At 41.2% G+C, this 23,177-nt stretch overlaps 1 protein-coding gene across 2 annotated transcripts in view; it reads right to left on the bottom strand.

Moving 5' to 3' along the window:
- Window positions 1-1,437: 1,437 nt before the first annotated feature.
- Window positions 1,438-23,177, bottom strand: part of prpf18 (PRP18 pre-mRNA processing factor 18 homolog (yeast)) — a 28,810-nt gene continuing 7,070 nt past the window's right edge. For both annotated transcript variants that reach the window (XM_059987422.1, XM_059987423.1), the window contains exons 3-10: window positions 21,381-21,485; window positions 18,739-18,852; window positions 15,903-16,049; window positions 10,679-10,747; window positions 8,991-9,131; window positions 7,586-7,657; window positions 3,120-3,275; window positions 1,438-1,963 (exon numbers count right to left, since the gene is read on the bottom strand). In XM_059987422.1, coding sequence (XP_059843405.1) covers window positions 1,883-1,963; window positions 3,120-3,275; window positions 7,586-7,657; window positions 8,991-9,131; window positions 10,679-10,747; window positions 15,903-16,049; window positions 18,739-18,852; window positions 21,381-21,485 — 885 coding nt within the window. In that variant the 3' untranslated portion in view covers window positions 1,438-1,882. The remainder of the gene's footprint in view (window positions 1,964-3,119; window positions 3,276-7,585; window positions 7,658-8,990; window positions 9,132-10,678; window positions 10,748-15,902; window positions 16,050-18,738; window positions 18,853-21,380; window positions 21,486-23,177) is intronic.

The following is a 23,177-nucleotide window of genomic DNA, read 5'->3' on the forward strand; positions in this document are numbered from 1 at the left end:
GGGGGAAGATGCCAAACTAAAAAGGTGGGGGAAGGGGAAGGAGGACCAGCTAGAAAGTGATAGGTGAAGCCAAGTGAATGGAAAAGTAAAGGGCTAGAGAAGGAGGAATCTGATAGGAGAGGAGTGTGGGCCATGAGTGAAAGGGAAAGAGGGGCACTGGGGGGAGGTGATAGGCAGATGAGGAGAAGAGGTAAGAGACCAGAGTGGTGAATAGAAGAAGGGCGAAGGGAGAGGAAAAAAAAGTGCACCAGAAGGAAAAATCGATGTTCATGCTATCAGGTTGGAGGCTACCTAAACAGAATATGAGGTGTTGTTCCTCCACCAAGAGTAGATTCATCGAGGCAAAAGAGGAGCCCATGGACCAACATGTCTGAAGGGGAATGGGAATAGGAATTCAAACTGCTGGCCTCTAGAAAATTACACTTTTGACAGATGGAGTGGAGGTGCCTGACAAAACAGTCCTCCAATCTATGTCAGGTCTCATCACTGTAAAGGAGACCACATTGGGGACACCAAACACAATAGATGACCCCAGCAGATGTGCAGGTAATGTGTTACCTCACCTGGAAGGACTGTTTGGGGACCTGAATGGAGGTGAGAGAGGAGGTGAATGGGCATGTACAGCATTTCTATCGCTTGCAAATGGAGAATAGTGGGGAGTGACAAATGGACAAGGGAACCACGGAGGGAGCAATCCATTTAGAAAGTGGAGTCTTGGCGGGCGGCGGGGGGGGGGGGGAGGTAAAGATCTGTTTGGTGGTAGGATCCTATTGCAAATGGCGGTATGCAAAACAAATGATGTATTGGATGTGCAGGCTAATGAGTGGTAGATGAGGACAAGAGGAGCTCTATCACTGTTAAGGTAGCAGGCAGACGCCTGGGAAATGGAGGAGATCCGAGTGAGGGCATCGTCAAAGGCGGAGGCAAGGAAACCCCATTTCCTTTGCACCACCTAAAACTAAAAGCAAATCTGCACTAAAGCTTCCCTCTAAACTAAATCTGTAGCAAAAATGTCAACAACATCAGCAGGAAATTATTAAAGTCATAGAGAACAGAAACAGGCCCTTCAGATCAACTGGTCCATGCCAACCAAGATGCCTCATATAAACAAGTCCCAGTTGCCATTTTGGCCTATAACCTTCTAAACCAGAGTTTTTTAAACCATTTTTTAAATCCTTATTCGGGGAGTCTGTGGACCTCAGGTTGGGAACCCCTGTTCCACATAAGATGCCACCCTTTGTGTAAAAAAAAAAGTTGCCCTTAAATTCCTCTTAATCCTTTCCCCTCTCACCTTAAACTTCTGCTCTTGACTTTTTGATTCCCCAACCCAGGGAGTTAAGTTGTAAAAGTATTGTAAATGGACACCCTTCAATCTGAGATGGATATTCAGCATGACTTGCTATAAAGGCAACATCCAATCACGTCATTTGAACTGTGTGCAGCCAAATTATTTTTATTACAACACAACAAAGATTATCAAATAAGGCAGTAAAATAGTAGACTGTATCTGAGTGGCAAAAGTGCAATCATAACAAAAATGAAGACTATTTATTAATGATATACATATATAATACAAAACTACCCCTAAACACCACTTTCTTCTTGCTGAGATACTGTGTGAGTTCTGCTCAAAATGACATTTCTTCTCATAAAAAAGGATTTGAATTACTGGAAGGCTAATTGAAGAGAACTGAATACAGATGTTTACATGTTATTTGATATTAAACAACTGTAGGGAACAAAGTTTTGATGCTTTTCTTAAGAACCTAATGTAATATAAAAAGTAATATAAAAAGCACATAATTTTCTAGAGTCCATTTTGGTTCTGAATCTCAAAGTTTGTCTAATTGGTGAATAATAGGATGTCTCATTCAGAAGCAGATTAGAGAGCATTGTACTCCACACACTTTGAGGGATCTGTTGGAAAGTGCTTCTGACAGATGGTCATCAATCTCTTCAGCCCCTAGAAAATAAAAAAAATTATATTGGGACAAACTTCAATATATTGTCTAAAATGAAAGAACACAAGAAAACAGGAGCTAAGACAGACAAAAAAGAGATTAGCTTTATTTGTCACATGTACAGCACTTGGAAACATACAATGTGTCATTTGCATCAACAACCACAGGCTGAGGATGTACTGAGGACAGCCAAGCTTCCAGTGCTAACACAGCAAGTCCACAACTTACTAACCCTAACCCTTGCATCTTTGGAAAGTGTGAGGAAACTGGAGCACCAAGAGGAAACCCACATGGCATGGGGAGAACATAGACACTCTTCATAGACAGCGGTGATAAATGGACTCCCGTCAGTGATCATGGTGCTGTAGCATTATGCTAACCTTATCTTACCGTACTGCTACCATGCTGCAAAGGGAACAGTGGTTGGTGCCGAAGCATCTGTTTCCATTCATTAGGAGTTTAAAGAAATTTAGTATGTCACCCAAGACTATCAAATCTCAACAGATGTACCATGGAGAGCATTCCGACTGGTTGCACCATCGACTGGTATAGAGGCTCCAATGCACAGGATTGTAAGATCAGCCAGCTGTATCATGGGCACTAGCCTCCCACCACCGAGATCTTCTAAGCTTCGTTCCTCAACAAGGCTGCATCCATCATTAAGGATCCTCACCATCCAGGACATGCCCTCTTCTCTTCACTGCCATTAATGTTGAGGTACAGAGTACAAAGAAACACAGGTAATGTTTAGGAACAGCTTCTTCCCTTCAGCCATGAGATTTGATGAACCATCTGAACACTACCTCACTATTTTGCTCTATTTCTCCACTAATTCTTTTTAAATATGTAGTAAGTTTTGTATGTATTGCACTGAACTGCTGCCACAAAACAACATATTCACAAATATGTCATTGATAATAAACCTGATTCTGATTCCATGTTGTACAACTCTATGATTAAGGTCTAAAATATAACGGCAAAATAGACGATTAAGAAATGCCAACTATCTTTCAAACAACACAGAAAGGCTGGAGAAACCAGGCAGCATCAATGAGAAAACGTATAGTCCACGTTTCAGGCTAGCACCCTTCACAAGACTCTGAAAGAGTTTTGAAAAAGTTCAGCATGGATCTCCAAATATAGAGTTTGGAAACCAACCTGAATGTACTTCCGCTGTGTTTCGTCATTTAAAACATGGGCCACGTGCTTGGAAAAGATTTTTTCTCGGCCAGTACGTGCATGGATACCAACCATGGTGACTCCAATAGGCCAGGGCGCATTCCCAATGGCCATCTGAAGGTAAGCATCATTCGCCTGTGGAAAATGGACATAATCACTGAAATCAACTCCAACTAGCTAATTTTTCATTACTAAATAAGCTTAACAAATGGACTCATGTACACTCAGTGGCCACTTTATTAGGTACACCTGCTTATTAATGCAAATATCCATTCAGCCAATCATGTGGCAGCAACGAGGCATAAAAGCATGCAGACATGGTCAAGAGGTTCAGCTGTTGTTCAAATCAGATCAAATATTAGGATAGGGAAGAAATGTGATCTAAGTGACTTTGACTGTGGAATAATTGTTGGTGCCAAATGGGGTGGTTTGAGTATCTCAGAAACTACTGACCTCCTGGGATTTTCATGCACAATAGGAACCTCTCTAGAATGGAGTGACAGTTGCTTCAAGATTGCTTTGTGCCATTGCCAGTAAACAAGTGTAAAGGAGGACCGTGAGCCAATACAGCGTATTAAAAAAACATACCAAGATAAAGAAAACAGTATTTTTTTAAAACCAATAAACCTACTGCCCAATGCCGTGCCAAACATGTATTTACTTCAGAAATTACCTAGGGTTACCCATAGCCCTCTATTTTTCTAAGCTCTATGTACCTATCCAGGAGTCTCTTAAAAGACCCTATGATATCCGCCTCCACCACCGTCGCCAGCAGTCCATTCCACGCACTCACCAATTTATCCATAAAAAACTTACCCCAAACACTTTAAAACTGTTAGCTATTTCAGCCCTGAGAAAAAGCCTCTGACTATCCACATGATCAATGCCTCTCATCATCTTATACACCTCTATCAGGTCTCCTCTCATCCTCCACTGTTCCAAGGAGAAAAGGCCAAGTTCACTCAACCTACTCTCATAAGGCATGCTCCCCAATCCAGGTAACATCCTTGTAAATCTCCTCTGCACCCTTTCAATAGGTTCCACATCCTTCCTGTAACGAGGTGACCAGAACTGAGTACAGTACTCCAAGTGGAGTCTGACCAGGGTCCTATAAAGCTGCAACATTACTTCTCAGCTCTTAAACTCAATCCGACGGTTGATGAAGACCAATGCACCGTATGCCTTCTTAACCACAGAGTCAACCTGCGCAACTGCTTTGAGCATACTATGGACTTGGATCCCAAGATCCCTCTGATCCTCCACATTGCCAAGAGTCTTACCATTAATACTATATTCTGCCATCATATTTGACCTACCAAAATGAACCACCTCACACTTATCTGGGTTGAACTCCATCTGCCACTTCTCAGCCCAGTTTTGCACGCTACTGAAGTCCCACTGTAACCTCTGACAGCCCTTCACACTATCCATAACACCTCCAACCTTTGTGTCAACAGCGTTTACTAACCCATCGCTCCACTTTCTCATCCAGATCATTTTTTAAAATCACAAAGAGCAGGGGTCCCAGAACAGATCCCTGAGGCATAGCACTGGTCACCGACCTCCATGCAGTATATGACCTGTCTACAACCACTCTTTGCCTTCTGTGGGCAAGCCAATTCTGGATCCGCAAAGCAATGTGTCCTTGGATCCCATGCCTCCTCACTTTCTCAATAAGCCTTGCATGGGATACCTTATCAAATGCCTTGCTGAAATCCATCTACTGCTCTACCTTCATCAATGTGTTTAGTCACATCCTCAAAAAATTCAACCAAGCTCGTAAGGCACGACCGCCTTTCACAAGGCCAAGCTGACCTTTGCTAATCATATTATGCCTCTCCAAATGTTCATAAATCCTGCCTCTCAGTATCTTCTCCAGTAACTTACCAACCACTGAAGTAAGACTCACTGGTCTATAATTTCCTGGGCTATCTCTACTCCATTCTTGAATAAGGGAACAACATTTGCAACCTTCCAATCCTCCGGAACCTCTCCCATCCCCATTGATGATTCAAAGATCATTGTCAGAGGCTCAGCGATCTCCTCCCTCAACTCCCACAGTAGCCTGGGGTACATCTCATCTGGTTCTGGAGACTTACCCAACTTGATGCTTTCCAAAATCTCCAGCCCATCCTCTTTCTTAATTATATGCTCAAGCTTTTCAATCCGCTGCAAGTCATTCCTACAATGACCAAGATCTTTTTCTGCAGTGAATACTGAAGCAAAGTATTCACTAAAGTACCTCTGCTATTTCCTCTGGTTCCATACACACTTTCCCACTGTCACACTTGATTGGTCCTTTTCCCTCATGTTTTGCATACTGTTCATACAGATCAAATCATTACACAGTGCATGAAGTAAAACAATAACAAGGCAGAATAAAGTGTAAAATCTGCACATAAAGTCCAGTGCAGGGAAACGATAAGGTGCATAATTCATAATGAAGTAGACTATGAGGTCAAGAATCCATCTTATCGTAGAAAAGGTCCATCCTAGAATCTGATAACAGTGAGATAGAAGCTGTCCTTGAGACTGGTAATATGTTTTCAGGCTTTTATTTCTGTTCCTGTGGTACAGAGCTTTTGATATAAACATTTCTGATGTTTTGTGTGTATATTTGTTCATGAAGATCTTTGCCTCAGAGATTGGGTCGTTTAAGTTCCTGGGATAAAGAGTCAGACTTCTGAGGGAAGATTGAGTTGATACTCATTGGTTTAGAATAGAGGTTCCCAACCTTTTTTATTGCATAGACCCCCACCATTAACTGAGGGGGACCATGGAACCCAGTTTGGGAACCCCTGGTTTCGAAAATGATTGCACTGAGAAGGTAAAACTGGGGAAGTATAAAGAGATTAGCTTTATTTATGTGTACATTGAAATATCAACAGATATATTGAAATAAATGTATTACTGACCAACAGTCAAGGGATGCAAGGGAGCAGACCACAAGTGTTGCCAGTCTTCTGGTGCCAACATAGCATACCCACAAGTTATTAACCCTGATGTGTACATCTGTGGAATGTGGCAGGAGCACCCGGAGGAAAAACACATAGGAAGGGGGCAGGAAGAGGAGAATCATGATTGGGAAAAGGGAAGGGGAAGGGAGAGGGCAGAGAGCAGAAAGCACCAGAAAGACATTCTGTAATGATCCATAAACCAATTGTTTAGAATCAAATGACCTTGCCTGGTGTGCCTGCACCTGTGCCAATCCCCCAGCCTGGCATGCCTTCTCTGCCACGTCCCACACCCCTCCCACAGTGCTTCACCTCACCATTCCCAACATCATTTTCCCCCACCAGACTTACAAACCCCACACTGACAAATACAGTTCTGTGCAAAAGTCTGAGGCACTCTAGCTATAGATATATGTGCCTAGATATTTTTGCACAATACTGCAGATCCCTCAAAGTTGCCACGCAAGTTGATAGGGTTGTTAAGAAGGCATATGGTGTGTTGGCCTTTGTTATTTGGGTGGGGGGAGTGAGTTCAAGAACTGCAACATTGCCTTGCTACTCTATAACTGTCTGGTTAGAAACATATGGAGTATTATGTTTAATTCTGGTCACCTCAATTTAGGAAGGATGTGGAAGCTTTAGAGAGGAAATTTATCAGGATACTGCGTGGATTACAGGGCTTGTCTGACGTGAAAAGGTTGAATGAGGATGATGAGAGGCAACTTGTTAAAGGTGCATAAAATTAAAATTATGAGAGATATAGTTACAGTAGACAGTGAACACCTTTTTCCAGCAACCAGCTGATTCACCTATGGGCAGAAGGCTCTTTTTGCACGGGCTTTCGAGTGCACGTTTTTGTCTCGGTGGGCCTGGTTCGTTCCTCCCATACAGTAAGTTGCCCAGCATGTACCATGTCTAACATGACTCAGTAAGATCGTTTAACCCTGCTGCTTTATTGTTGCCTCTGCTCCGCACAAGCAACATGAGTCTCTTTTGTGGACTGAGAGTGGGAAGGGAGCAGAAAGAGGGGAATCATAGTTGGGAAAAGGGTAAGGGAGAGGACAAATACCTGAGAACATCCTTCTGAGGTGAGTAGTGGAAAGTTTAGAGATGTCAGAGGCATTTTGTTTTATAACATAGAGTGGCACGTGACTGAAATGTATTGTTGGGAGTGGTGGTGGAGACAGATACATTACAGACATTTAAGAGACTCTTAGCAAGGTACACGGGTGCTAGAAAAATGGATGATTATGGGCTACTTCGGAGGGAGGAGTTAGATTGGTCACAGAGTGGGTTTATACAAGTCAGCACATCATTGTGGGCTGAAGGGCCTGTACTGTTCTGTTCTATATGCTAAAGCCTAAACTTTTCCTACAAAAATTTTGATATTTAACTGACAAACAACCTTTCAAAAAAATCATCTTATTCACTTTAAGTTCTAAACTCCATAAAATAGTGAGTGAATGATATCTAGTAATTGGGTCAATATACCTTAACATACTCCCGTTGTAACATGAACTTGATAATATCAGTTATAGATTCTTTGATGTCCTGTGGCAAAGTCTGGGGAAGAAAAAGAAACGTGCACTCATTTCAACATTTCAAATAGATCATAATTCATGGAATCTCAGCAATGTAATGTCAGCACTAATATTCAGGTGTAAAGGAGAACAAAATAATCATTACTCCAATTTTGAAGGAGTGCAAAAAAACACTAAAATAAAGAACACAATAATAATTTTTAAAAACACTAAATACATTCTATAGCTTATATACAAAGACTATGTCCATAAAGTGATGCTAGGCACAGGAGTGTCTTCGTAAAGTGACTCTCAGAGGAAATGATAAAGTAGTGGTGTTTGGGTGTGTGGAGGGGTGGGTCAGTGGGTGGAGGTGTTGGCTTGGAGCAAGTAACTGTTTTTGAGCTTAGTGGTCCTGGCGTGTATGCTACACAGTCTCCTCCTTGATGGGAGTAGGACAAACTGTCTGTGAGCTGAGTGTGTGGGATCCTTCATGATGTTATTGGCCCTCCTCTGGCACCTTTCTGTATACATGTCCTGTATAATCATGACTGACTCGATTGTCTTCTCATTAACAGCCTGGGCATTGCCAAACATATATCAAAGTCAATAATGAGAGGAAAAATTTCATTAATTATGTATGTCAGCTTTCTAATGAAGTACCAGCAGACTGAGAAGGCGAAGGACAAGTTGCCCAAGGATTATGGATTTCTTATACAATCAGAATTATTCAGCATTAAAAAGTTAAATTAAACCTTTTAAGTTAAAATTGCTACAGACATTTTAATCTCCATTGCTGGGGAATGTTCATTGCTACGTTTTGATTACTGAAAATGCTTAGCTGTTCAAAACTGACAAACGGTCACTGACAAAATGCATTAAATGGTTCTCAATCCACTCAGAGCTAATGCGTATTACCAGTATTTTCTGCTTTTATTTTGATCGCCAGCACTTGCAATATCCTGCTTCAGGACCCTCTTCTCATTACTTCCATCACATCTCCTTTGAAATTACCCTCTCTCACCTTCAATGCATGCCCTCCAGTATTAGAAATTTCAACCCTCGGAAAAAGAAATTGTCTGTCTACTCTATCTACACCTCACATAATCTTACAAACCACAATCAGATCTCCCCTTAGCCTCCGCCGCTCCAAAGAAAACAACCCAAATTTGCCCAACCTCTCAATATAGTACATCTGGGCAGCATCCTAGTAAACCTTTTCTGTACCTGCTCCAAAGCTTCGACACTCTTTCTACAAATGGGATGATCAAAACTGTGTGCAAGTCTCCAGATGCAGCCTAATGGGAGTTTTAAAAAGCTTCAATAAAGCTGTAACATAACCTCTGGATGCAGCACTTTCTGAAGAGGCTTCTTACCTTTTTCCGAAGTTTCCTGAAGAGAGGTTTTAAGTAGGATTCCGTCTGCTTGTGAGTTGCTCCAGCCAGTTTACCCTGTACACTGCACTTTAAATAATCCTCTCTAGCATTTAGATCTTTTGCCCAAACACCTAGAAGAAACTAAATGAGAAAAAATAAAAGTTGACTAGAGTGCCTTACAAAATAGATTACAATAATTAGTTTTATCAAAAAAGATAAAGATTTAAAGATTAGCTTTATTTATTACACGTACATTGAAACATATAGTGAAATGTGTCATTTGTGTCAGTAACCAACACAGCCTGACGATGTGTTGGGGGCAGCCCAAAAGTGTCGCAATGCTTCCAGCACTGACGTAGCATGCCCACAACTTCCTAACCCTCACCCGTACATCTTCATGACAGGAAACTGGAGCACCTGGAGGAAACCCATCCAGGGAGAACGTACAAACTCCTTAAATGCAGTGGCGGGAATTGAACTTGAAAAACATTATGCTAACCGCTGTGAATTTGTACATCAGTAATGGGATTTCACACTCACTTTCTATTCCAAAGACAATGACTCTTTGTTAGCACAGACACAAGGAACCAAATGGCACCCTCCTGTGTTGTAATTTTTTATTATTATTTTACAATACTGATTGTATAATTAGATTACGAGCAATAAACACACAGCAAGAAAACAAGACAGCTGACATGATTACCATTTCTGGAGCCAAAACTTGTAACAGCAACACAATCTCAACTACAATACCTTAGGACAACATATCCATATTTAAACATTGCGTTTGAGATAAAAACATTTAAGAGTACATAACGAAATCTGTGAAAATCTAGGAGAATTCATCGGTTTAATTAACAAGTTAACAAGTAAATCACTATCAGGGTCTCACGGCCCACTTTGTCCATGCCAACCATGAAGTCTATCCACTCTAAACCCATTTGCCCACATCAAATCCAGATCCCTCTGCTTCTTTCCTATCCGAGTACTTCTGATGTCAATTCTGTGTCAGTCTTCATTTTGTATAGTTTTTCATATATTCTATAGTATGTCTTTATTTATTTGTAAATACCTGCAAGAAGACGAATCTCACTGTAGTACATAGTGACAGACACAGTATGTACTTTGATAATATTCTGACTTTGACTTTGTCCAGAACATCTTTTAAACACGTACATGTATCTGCCTCTACCACCTCTTTATGCATTCTAGGAACTCACCACTTGTGAAAAATATTACCCCTCAAATTTCTTTTAAATTTCATTCCCCCCCGCCCAAAACTGTACCCCTATGTTCCATTGATAACAAGCCCAACCTACCAAATTGTCTCCTTATAAGTACAACACTCCAGACAGAAGAATATTTTATCAACATACTAGTAACGGCCTGGAAGACAAGCTGGATTGCCTTCATCTGTGGCTGACCCAGCGTGAGATGAGGAACTGCCTTGTGCTTGTTCTCACAGAAAAGTGGCTCCAGGACGGCACTGCATTCATCATCAATCTTCAGGCCATGCCACTCCAGAGATTTAGGCTAATACTATTTTTGTGACTGTTTAGTGCCATCATAACTGTATGTGCTGTGTGTGACTGTATGTACTGTGTATTACACTTTAGCACCTGGAGGAATTATGCTTCCCTAAACAGTATACATGTGTATGGTTGAATGACAATTAAACTTGAACTTACCCTCAGAACTTTGGTTATAATGTCCATGTCTTTATAGTCATCACCCTGACCCAAGGACTCACCCAACGCCTGCATTGGAAAACAAACACTTATTACTACTGTGTTAAAGCTTTCAAAATTAACCACTTAGAAGCTAATACAACAACAAAACAACTCTGAATCACTTCAGCAATAGATGTGTCCTGGTCCTGGTCCAACCACTTAATATTCAAAAGGTTATTGATAGAGCAGCATAGCACTGATAGAGGCACTTCAATCCAACCAGTCCATGCTGACCTGGGTCCCCATTTCCGGTATTCAGCTCATATCCCTCCAAGCCCCATCTCTCCATGTATAGTATCTATTGAAATGCTGCTTAAATGGTACTTCCTCTGACAGTTTGTTCCATACATTCAGCACTCTGCATGAAAAAGTTATCCCTCAGAATCAGATTACCATTGATAAATGTTGTGAAATTTGTTGTTTTGTGGCAGCAGCACAATGCAAAATTAAAATTACTGTAAGTTACAATAAGAAATAAGTTTAAAAATAAAACAGCGCTAAAATATCAAAATAGTGAGGTAATGTTCATGGTTCATAGACCATTCAGAAATCTAATGGTGGAGTGGAAGAAGCTGTTCCATAATGTTGGGTATGTACCCTCAGGATCCAGTACCTCTTCGCTGATGGCAGTAATCAGCAGAAGGGTCCTTAATAACAGATGCTGCCTTCTTGAAGTACCACCTTTTGTGGATGTTCTCAGTGGTGGGGAAGGTTGTGCACATGACGGAACTGGCTCTGCAGTTTTTTTCGATCCTGTGGATTGCAGCCTCCAAACCAGGTGGTGATACAACCCATAAGAATGCTTTCCACTATACATCTGCAGAAATTTGCTCAAGTCTTTGATAACAAAATAATATCTTCAAATACGTGGTGAAGTATACCCACTGGCATGCCTCTTAAATCTCAGGTCTTTATTAAATCTTTCCTCTCCCACCTTAAATATATGCCTCCTAGTTTTTGACTACCCAACCCTGGTGAAGCGGGGTGGAGATACGTCTCTACCAATGGAGGTATAAGTAGGTGGTAGATGGTCATATGAGCAGTTGGTACATATCTCAAGTCCTGGTTATGCAACCACTGACACCAGGTAGACAGTCTCTGAAGAGTACTGATAATGGCTGGGGTCTCCTGTACTGTAAAGACACTGCCTAGAAGGAGGCAATTGCAAACCACTTCAGCAGAAAAATTTGCCAAGAACAATCATGGATATGGAAAGACCACAATTGCACAAGTCATACAATGCAGCACATAATGATGATGATGACGACAACCCTGTTAATGACTGATCTCTGTCACATGACAATAAAATCAGAAAATACTGGAAATATGAGGGTTGGGAGCAGGGGGACTGACATTAATCTACCACATTAATTCTGCTGTACTCAATTCAAATACTCCGACATGCCATGAATTCCCAGCATTTGGTTTTTACTTCAGGCGACATAACTATTATCTTTTACTGCTCAAGAAAGCATGTCAGTAAAAGTTTGAGCAAAATAATTCAGAAACAGTTTACATATCACCAGCATGTGTCATGAAACTTGTTAACTTAGCAGCAGCAGTTTAATATAGAATAAAAATAATAAGCAAATAAATAAATAAATTATAGTATACATATATTGAATAAATTAAAAATCGTGCAAAAAGCAGAAATATATATTAAAAAGGTGAGGTAGTGTTCACAAGTTCAATGTCCATTTAGGAATCGGATGGCAGAGGGAAGAAGCTGTTCTTGAATTGTTGAATGTGTGCCTTCAGGCTTCTGTACCTCCTACCTGATGGTAATAGTGAGAAAAGGGCATGCCCTGGCTGCTGGAGGCCCTTAATAATGGGACACTGCCTTTCTGAGACACTGCTCCTTGAAGATGTCCTGGGTACTTTGTAGGCTAGTACCCAAGATGGGGCCGACTAAGTTTAGAACCCTCTGCAGCTTCTCTCAGTCCTGTGCCATAGCCTCCCCCCCCTCCACCCCCACCCCCCTACCAGACAGTGATGCAGCCTGTCAGAATGCTCTCTACAGTACATTTATAGAAGTTTTTGAGTGTATTTGTTGACATAACAAATCTCTTCAAAATCCTAATGAAATATAGATGCTGCCTTGCCTTCTTTATAACTGCATCGATGTGTTGGGACCAGGTTAGGTCCTAGAGATCTTGACACCCAGGAAAATGAAACTGTTCACTCTCCACTTCTGATCCCTCTATGAAGATTGATGAGTGTTCCTTCATTAAACCCTTTCTGAAGTCCACAATCAGCTCTTTAGTCTTACTGATGTTGAGTGCAAAGTTGTTGCTGCCACACCACTCCACCAGTTGGCGTATCTTGCTCCTGTACGCCCTCTCGTCTCCATCTGAGATTCTACCAATAATGGTTGTATCATCAGCAAATTTATAGATGGTATTTCAGCTATGCCTAGCCACACAGTGAAGGGTACAGACAGAGTAGAGCAGTGGGCTAAACACACAGCTCTGAGGTGCGCTAGTGTTGATCGCCAGTGAGGAAGAGATATTTTCATCAATCTGCACAGACTTATCACGTGTACTGTACATCGAAAGATACAGTGAAAAGCATGGTTTTCGTTAACAACCAACACACCCAAGGATGTGTTGGGGCAGACTACAAGTATCAATACACATTCCAGCGCCAACAAAGCAAGTCCACAATGTTCACCATGAGCACACAAGGGCTCTGGATTCTTGCTCTTAGAGATGACTTAGACTGTGAGGAACTCTGGCTAAGGCCACTTACTTTCTCCATGGATGAGGGGTGAAGGACACCACACCACCACCCCCCCCAACTCCCCAGCAAGCCTCCAGCTCCATTTCTGTCACACCTGTGCAGGTTTGAATAGTGCGGCAAGTGAGAAAGTGACAAACACCAGTTTTTTTTTTTTTTTGCCCAACAAGTACAAAGTGATGTTATAAATACAAGTTACAACAATGTTGCTAGGAATTAAGGATCTGAGTTATAGGAAAGGTTGAATAGGATAGGACTTTTTTTCCGGGAGCAAAGGAGAATGAGGGAACATACAAAATTATGTAGACTATACAAAATGATAAGCAATATATAGGGTAGATGCAAGCAGGCTTTTTCCACTGAGGTTGGGTAAGACTAGAACTAGAGGTCATGGGTTAAAATGGTGAAAGGTTAACTGCTTAAATGGTGAAATGTTTCATTTGCTGCATGGAAGATGATGACCAGTAGTGTTCCACGGGGATCTGTTCTGGGACCCTCTTCTTTGTGATTTTTATAAATGACCTGGATGAGGAAGTAGAAAGGTGGGTGAGCAAGTTTGCTGATGACACAAAAGTTGGAGATGCTGTGGATAGTCTGGAGGTTTATCAGAGGTTACAGCAGGACATTGATCGGATGCAGAACTGGGCTGAGAAGTGGCAGATGGAGTTCAACCTCGATCAGAGTGAAGTAGTTCATTCCAGTAGGTCAAATTTAAAGATAGAATATAATAAGACTCTTGACAGTTTGGAGGATCAGAGAGTTCCATAGGACACTCAAAGCTGCTGCGCAGCTTAACAGTATTGTTAAGAAAGCATATGGTGTGTTGGCCATCAGCAAACATGGGACTGAGTTCAAGAGCTGTGAAGTAATGTTACAACTATACAAGACCTTAGTTAGACCCCACTTGGAGTACTGTGTTCAATTCTGGTCACCTCATTACAGGAAGGTTGTGGATTCTATAGAGAGAGTGCAGAGGAGACTTACAAGGATGTTGCCTGAATTGGAGAGCATGCCTTATGAGAATAGGTTGAGTGAACTTGGCCCTTTCTCCTTGGAGCGAGACAGGATGAGATGTGACCTGATAGAGGTGTATAAGATGATGAGATGCATTGATCGTGTGGATAGCCAGAGGCTTTTCCCCCAGGGCTAACACGAACGGGCATAGTTTTCAGGTGCTTGGTAGTAGGTAAAGGGGGGATGTCAGAGGCAAGTTTTTCCACACAGACAGCATTGGGTGCATTGAATGCACAGACAGCAAAAATGTTAGAGGCAGATTCAATAGAGTCTTTTAAGAAATTCTTAGATAGGTACATGAAGCTTGGAAAAATAGAGGGCTATGTGATAGGGAAATTCTAGGCAGCTTCCGGAGTAGGTTGCATGGTCGGCACTATATTGTGGGCTGAAGGGCCTGTAATGTGCTGTAGATTTTCCATGTTTCTATCTCTTTGTTTCTATATTTAAGGGGGAACTTCTTCACTCAGAAGTGGTGAGAGCGTAGAATGAGCTGCAAGTGGAAGTGGTAGATTTGGGCCCAATTTCAACACAAGAGAAATTTGGATAGGTAAATGGATGGAAAGGACTATGATCTATGTGCAGGACAGTTGGACTAGGCAGATTAATGGTTTTGCACAGATTAGATAGGTTGAAGGGCCTCTTTCTGTGCTGTAGTGTTCTACAGAACAAAACCAGTAGAAATCAGATCATGAACATGTAGGAACATCAGCAACTTCTCAGAGGCAATAAATGCTGGTCCAAACAACGATGCCTATAATCCCAAAGCATTTTAAAAGAAAAGATTCCAAACTAACCCTTCCCCGCCCAGTAGTTTGACCATTTGCTGCTCCAAATTCCCATTCTCTCTGCAAGACAGTGCTAAATAATAAAAGCAATGATCAGAGCAGATTTAAACGCAAAAAAAAAGACAAACTGCTGGAGGAACTCAGCAGGTCAGGCAGCATCTGTGAAGTGAATTGGAGAGTTGCCATTTCACCTGATCACAACCTGAAACTGTCCGTTTCCCTCCAGAGATGCTGCATAATACTGAGTGAAGTGGATAACTTCACTCACCTCGGCAATGAACTGATTCCACAACCTATAGGCTCACTTTCAGGACTCTACAACTCAGTCTTATTTATTTATTATTTGCAGTTTGTCTTCTTTCACACATTGGTTGTTTATCTGTCTTTATTTGTGCGTAATTTTTCACTGACTCTATTTTATTTCTTTGTTTTCCTGTGAATGCTTGCAAAAAATTAATCTCAGGATAGTATGTGATAACATACACATAGTTTGATAATAAATTTACTTCGAACTTTGACCTCCTCCAGGAGTTTTTTTTTCACTCCAAATTCAGCAATTGCAGTCTGCAGAAAGATTTCAAACTTTTGTTGAACTTTCCTTTAGACAAATCTGAGGAGCAAGTTGGAAATCAACACACAGTTCTTACCTCCAGCTCCTCTATCGTGGTGTTTTCTTCATGAACTTTTAGGTCATTCTGTTCTTCCTCTTCACCTTGCTCTTGTCCGGCCACAATCTCATTCAAATACTGCTGGTCTATCTTATCCATAGCAGCTTTTAAGTCATTTCTCAAACCCTGTGGGAAGTAATAATGAATTTAACAGCTAGACCTCCTCATCAGAACAATCCTATTCTGTAGCTGGCTTTCTTGCTCCCCACCATTGAGCACATCTACACGGAGCACAGTCACAGGAAAGCAGCATCTACTGTCAAGGACCACCACATTCCAGGCCAGGCTCTCTTCTCACTGCTGCCATTGAGAAGGTGGTACAGGAGCCTCAGGACTCACACCAACAGGTTCAGGAACAGTTATTACCCCTCAACCATCAGGCTCTTGAACCAGAGGGGTTAACTTCACTCAACTTCACTCACCCCAACAATGAACTGTTCCCTCAACCTATGGACTCACTTTCAAGGACTCTTCATCTCGATCTTGATATTTATTGCTTATTTATTAATATTATATATATTATTTCTTTTGCTTCTTTGTATTTAATGTGAATGCCTGCAAGAAAATGATCCCAGAGTTGTACATGGTAACATCTATGTGCTTTAATAATAAATTTACTATGAACCTACAGGCCTTTTTGTGTTTCAAAATACCCCATTGAGGATGACCACCATGCGACCACCAGGCTCTGTTGCACCAGTTTAACATCGTAATTGTATCTGCCTCAACTGCCTCCTCTGGCAGCTTGTTCCAGATACCCACCTCTGTGTGAAAACCTGCCCCTCAGGTCTCTCTTAAATTCTTTTCCTCTCACCTTAAACCTATGTCTGTCAGTTTTGGAACACACCCATGCGAGGAAAAGGTCTGCCTACCTTATCTCCGCCCCTCATAATTCTATAAATCTCTATAAGGTCACCTATCAGCATCTGTGTTGCAGTTAGAGTTAACCCAGCCTACCCAATCTCTCCCTACAAGTAAAGCCTTCTATTCTAGGCAATATCCAGGTGAAGACACAAGAGATTTCAAAGCTGGAATTGGGAGCAACAAACAATCCGCTGAAGGAACTCAGTGGGTCAAGCAGCATCAATGCGAGAAAAGAAATTTGCAATGCTTTGGGCCAAAATTCTGCAGGACAGAGTAGAGAGGAGAGATGGAAGCACCGTGGCAGCTCACTTGCTCTGTCATCATGCGTTCTCATTTCATTAATCCCACAAATACCCAGCCTAAGTCTTCGTTCCAGCAAGACCAATGGCGTGTGACAATTCATTGCCTGCTAGTGATGTAGTTAGAACTCTGTCATTCATCAAGATTGACTGACCTTTGCACTATTTTTACCTATCCCCAAACCCTCGAGTTTTTTGTTATCCACTTATTTGGAATTTTATTGATTTCCATTGAATTGAAAATTTTAATAAGACTGGAATATTGGTTTATTATGATTGTTGCATTCACGAAGGTACAGTGAAAAACTGCCTGGCATGTCATCCATGCAGATCATTTCATTCCATCAGTGCATTGAGAAAGTAAAAGTGAAAACGATAACAGAATGCAAAATAAAGGTGTTATTTACAGAAAGTGAGGTGCTGGTAAGGTCATAATGGTATAGATCAGGGGTTCTCAGCCTGAGCTCCACAGACCACTTGCATAATATAGTCCATTGCTTAAAAAAAAGCTGGGAACCCCTGATATAGATCATGAGTACAAGAGTCCATCTTTTCATACAAGGGGAACATTTAAAAGCATATAACAGTGGGGTGGGAAGCGTCCTTGAGCTTGGTGATACATGGTTTCGTATATTTTGCCCAATGGAGAGGGAGAGAAGAGGGAATGTCCCAGGATGAGCTTACAACAGGATCTCCACAGCCCTCCAGTGATGAGAATTCCAAACATTCACCACCCTCTGAGTAAATTTCTCATCTCAGTACTAATTGTCCCATCCCTTACTGAGTTGGAATACTGGATCTAAATTCTTCAGTTAAGGGAAACATTTTCCTTACATTTAGCCTGCTGAACCCTGTAAAAATTATGCAAGTTTCAATTTGATATCCTCTTATTTATCTAAAAACTTGACAATACAGGCCTCCACTACACAAGCCCTCCTCGTATGACAAACTTATCATTCCTGGGATGAGCCTTGTCAATGTTTACTCCTTTTCTTCCCTTCCCCGCCACCAAGACCACAACTGCACACAATTCTGTAGTTAGTCTGACTAAAACCTTATACAACTGCAGTGAGACTTTTATTCCTGTATTTAAATTGTCTCATTATAATATTAATCAAATCATTGATACAAAAGCCCGAAAGCATATACCACCAGGGTCTTTCAGAGTTTCATTCATTACTGTAACACAATTGAATAGACCCCCTTACAATAAGATGGTCTTTTGACCCCCACATTATTATCTATCTGCACTGTACTTTTCTGCATTGTGTAATTGTTTTTCCTTTATACTACCTAGATATATTTAATTTTTGGTATGATCTTTATGGCTGATATACACAGCCAAGTTTTTCACTGTATTTTGGTGCATATGACAATTACAAAGCTAATACACTTGCTTACTTCACCAACATGTTGACTTTCAGTTACTTATGCATCTTATAAAAATTAAGTTCTGAAAATGTAAATTTTTTGTAGTTCCAAAATTCTACAATAGAATAATTTGCTTTTGTCAATTTGTTTTCCTGTTAACTATTTCACAAATTACATTTTTAAATAAGCAGCATGAAGTTCTAGCTTCAAGAAGTGGACATGCTTCGATAAAAATGTGATTCAAAGAAAGGCTTTACAACTCATGCAAAATGTAACATTACCTTATTAATTTCAGGAGTTAGGATTTCTATTTTCCGAAGACGTTGGAAGGCTTCATAGTCTGTCTCAGCGAACAATCGAATTGGTTCTCCTCTCTCACGGAGCCTTCGAATTACCTTGGAGGAGAACGAGATTTAATTTTAATTTTGCAGGAATGCTAGACTCAGCCACTTCTTTGGGCATCATTTGCCCTCCCACCTAAGCGCATCTACACAAAATGCTGTCGGAGGAAATTAGCATCCATCATCAGGACACGCTCTCTTCTCGCAGCTGCCATCAGGAAGGTACAAGATCCTCAAGACTCACACCACCAGGTTCAGGAAAAGCTATCACCCCACAACCATCAGACTCTTGAACCAAAGGATATAACTTCGCTTTCCCCATCACTGAAATGCTCCTACAAGCTATGGACTCACTTCCAAGGATTCTTCATCTCATAGACTTGATATTTATTGCTTATTTATTTTTTGTTTGTCTTTTGCACACTGTTTGAATGCCAAAGTTGGTGCGGTCTTTCATTGATTCTGCTGTGATTATTATTCTATTATGGATTTATTGAGAAAATGAAAATGAAAATGAAAATGAATCTCAGGGTGACATATGTACTTTGATAAATTTAATTTTAACTTTGAATGGGTGAAAACCTGTGCTGAACAGAAGGAAAAATAATAATAATACTCCCAACTATTTGCAAGAGCAAACACAAAGCTTTCAATGTCACCCTCAGGGGACATGGTAACGTTCGATTTGAGACAAGCATCTGTGCTGAGTTTTCCCTTCAGGGAGTTATGCTGCATTAACTGAGGAAGCACTGCTCCTTTTAAACCTCAATCTGGGATGGTACAATAGTACCACCTACTGCAATCTCATCCAAACACTTTAAAGAGAAGAATAATCATTTTCAAAACTGATCCTTCAAATTTCAAAGTTAGTGATTTGTAGAAAAAGACATCCAGATATAGGTTTATCATGGTATTCCGAAGCACTTGGGATAAAGTACTACTGGATTGACTGCACTGATGCACTGTAGAAAACATAATGACCTTCCACAAATAGAAATATCATGATGTCCAGATTTTGTAGCATCTAAAGAGGGAAGTAAACAGGCAATGTTTCAGGCTGACCTCAAAGAGGACCACAAACTTGTGGTTTGGAGGCCAGACTAAGAGTGGTCCACCAGTTCCTCCAGGTTCAAGGGTTCAGCTCCAGAGCTAACAACCCTGACTGGTAAAACAAAATTGCTACGGAAACAGCAATGAAGAATCCTTCTACATCTGAGTGTGATGGTATTCCTCAGTCTCCAGCTGGCATGTTTGACTGACTGTAATGAAAACCAAGAGGAAGCTACTGACAAGATGGAGGAAGCCCTGAAGAAATTCCTCCTTGGACCAATTCCAAAGGGATTTACAGCACAGGATAGGCCCTTCTGGTCCTTCAAGCCATGCCACTCAGCAATTCCCAACAACCCCGATTTAACCGTAGCCTAATCATGAGACTGTGCTAGAATTTACCACTATAAGAAACACCCTCTCCATGTTCACCTTATCCAGGCCTTTCAGTATCCAGTAGGTTCCTTAAAATTCACCCCCCCCCCCACACACCTAGTATGACCTAAACTAATTTCAGGCCTGAAGCCATCAACTGCTTCTCACAGGTTGATAATGCTTACGGACCTTCTTTGGACCCTTTCCAGGGCCTGTGCATCTCTCCTTAATTACAGGGGCAAAAATAGCTCACAATATTCTAAGTGCGGTCTGACCAATGCATCATACAGCCTTAACAGTACATCCTTGCTTTTATATTCTAGGCCGCTTGAAATGAATGCTGTCCTTTGCCCTTTATAACCACCAATTCAATCTGCAAGTTAACCTTGAGGGAATCCTGAACTAGGACTAATTCCCTTTCCATCCCCGATTTCTGAATTTTATTCTCACTATAAAACAGTCTACACCTTTATTCTCCCTGTGCTGCTCTACTGAGTATTGCAGTCATGCCATGTTGGCACCAGTATGTGTAGTGATACTGGTGGGCCGCCTCCAGCACATCTTCAGTGTGTTAGTTGTTAATGCAAATGACACGTTTCACTGTATGTTCCAATGTATATGTGATAAATACATTTTAATTGGATAAATAGACTTGAATCTTGAGTGTTCACACCAAAGGAGGATCAGAATAGAGGGATGTCCTTTTTGAACAGAGATGCAGAGGAATTTCTTTAGGCAAGGAGTTGTGAATCTATGGGATTCGTTGCAAAAGGTGGTTGTGGAGGCCAAGTCATTGAGTACACTTAAGACACAGGTTGATATATTCTTGATTAGTCAGGATATGAAGGGATACAGGGAGAAGGCAGGATATTGGGGTTGAGAAGGAAAATGGATCAGCCATGAAGAAATGGCAGAGCAGACTTGATGGGCCAAATGGCCTAATTCTGCTCCTGTATCTTATGGTCTTATATTGCTGTATTTTCCAATAGATTAACTAATAAAACAGAGCTACTAATATTTGACAATTTTGTATCAAAACCCCATTAAAAATACTTAATTCCCCACTATTACTGAATATTTATATTAGACAAATTCTGATTAAATATTAACATTTTGAAAATCCTCTATACATAGAAACCATTTACTGCACAAAAACATACCTCTTGCCTGGAAAGGGTCATTGGTAGCTTCTCTTCTGCAAGCTCGAGTTCAAGCACTGGATGTGACAATGATGAATCATCTTGTTCATTTGTTTTCGACTGTACCTGTATATTGACAGCATTCAGCAATAACTCTTTACTGCAGGATCCATCCCGTAACTTATACCACCACACCACGTAAACGCATAAACACAAATTCACTCTGGAATGTCAAAGTGAAGGCAGAATGCAGGGGCAATGGCAGGATTCTTAGTAGTGGGGGATATTGGGTTACACACCCATAGATTTCTCAAAATTGCTACACAAGTTGATAAGGTGGTTAAGGCAGCAGATGGTGCATTGGCTTTCATTAGTGGGGGGATTAAGTTCAGGAGCCATGAGGTAATGTTGCAGCTCTATAAAACTCTGGTTAGACCATACCTGAAATATTGTGCTTGTTCTGGTCACCTCATTATAGGAAGGATATGGAAGCTTTAGAGGGTGCAGACAAAATTTATGAGGATGCTGCCTGTACTATGGGTGGCGGGGTGCAGTTACGTCTCTAGCAAAGGAGGTGTAAAGCACTCCTTCCCTATGCTGGCCTGCAGGTCACCTTTGGGCAAAGTGTAGCACCTGCTTAGCCCCCAGATCAGGGTCACATGAAGTCAAAGGACCAGAAAGTGGATTATAAGAGGCATAGAAGAGAGGACAGCCAGGGATTTTCTCCAGGGTGCCAATAGCTAATACGAAGGAACATGATTCTAAGGTGAGTGGGGGGGTGGGGGGGGGGGGGCAAGTCAGAGGCAAGTTTATTCACACAGAGTTTGGTGGGTGCAGGAATGCCCTTCCATGCATGGTGGTAGAGGCCGATACATTAGGGATATTTAAGAAATTCTTAGATAGGCACATGGATGATAGAAAAATGTTGGACAATGTTGAAGGGAAGGTTTAGATTGATCTTAGAGTCGTTTATAAATTTGGCACAGCATAGTGGGCAGAAGCCTGCATTGTGCTGTTCTATGCTCTTTAAGTTACATTACGTATTGCTTCCTGAAACAAGAAAAATATATTTCTCAGGAAAGAGAGCTACTATATTTAGGTTAATGAAGAAATGGACCTTCAATCTAATATTTCATGAATTTTAGTAAAGACAGTGGTGCGGTACTATACAGTTAGGGCAACACTTCACAGCACCAGTGATTGCAATCAGGGTTCAATTCCCACCACCATCTGTGAGGAGTTTGTACATTCTCCCAGTGGTTTCTTCTGGGTGCTCCAGTTTCCTCCCACATTCCAAAGACGTACTGCTTCGGGTCAGTAAGTTGTGAACATGTTATGTTGGCACCAGAAGCATGGTGACAATTGTCCCCAGCATATGCTCGAACTGTGCTGGCCATTGGCGAAAACAACGCATTTCAATGTATGTTTCAATGTACATGTGACAAATAAAGCTGACGCTCAAGACGTTTATTACACACAAGTAGCATTCTATATAAAGCAAGCAACAAACAGTGAATGCATAAGTAAAGATATTAAAGAAACTAATGAGATTAAAACTGGCAGATCTTAGTACAGATGTTCTCTTCACCCCTGGGTTCTAAGGGATGGCTACAGAGGAAGTGAATGTGATCCACCAAAATGCTGCAGGGCGGTCCCAACAAAGGGGACAGACAAAGGGCAGACTGGAATTTAATGCTCTGAATTGGAGGAAGACCAATTTCAATGTCAGAGAATCTGAATTTGAGACTGGAAGCAGCTACTTCCAAGCAAGTCTAAATCTGACAAGTAGAGATCATCAAAATGTGAAATAATGAGAGT

Source organism: Hypanus sabinus, chromosome 13 (genome assembly GCF_030144855.1).
Source record: "Hypanus sabinus isolate sHypSab1 chromosome 13, sHypSab1.hap1, whole genome shotgun sequence".
Classification (NCBI taxonomy): Eukaryota; Metazoa; Chordata; class Chondrichthyes; order Myliobatiformes; family Dasyatidae; genus Hypanus; species Hypanus sabinus.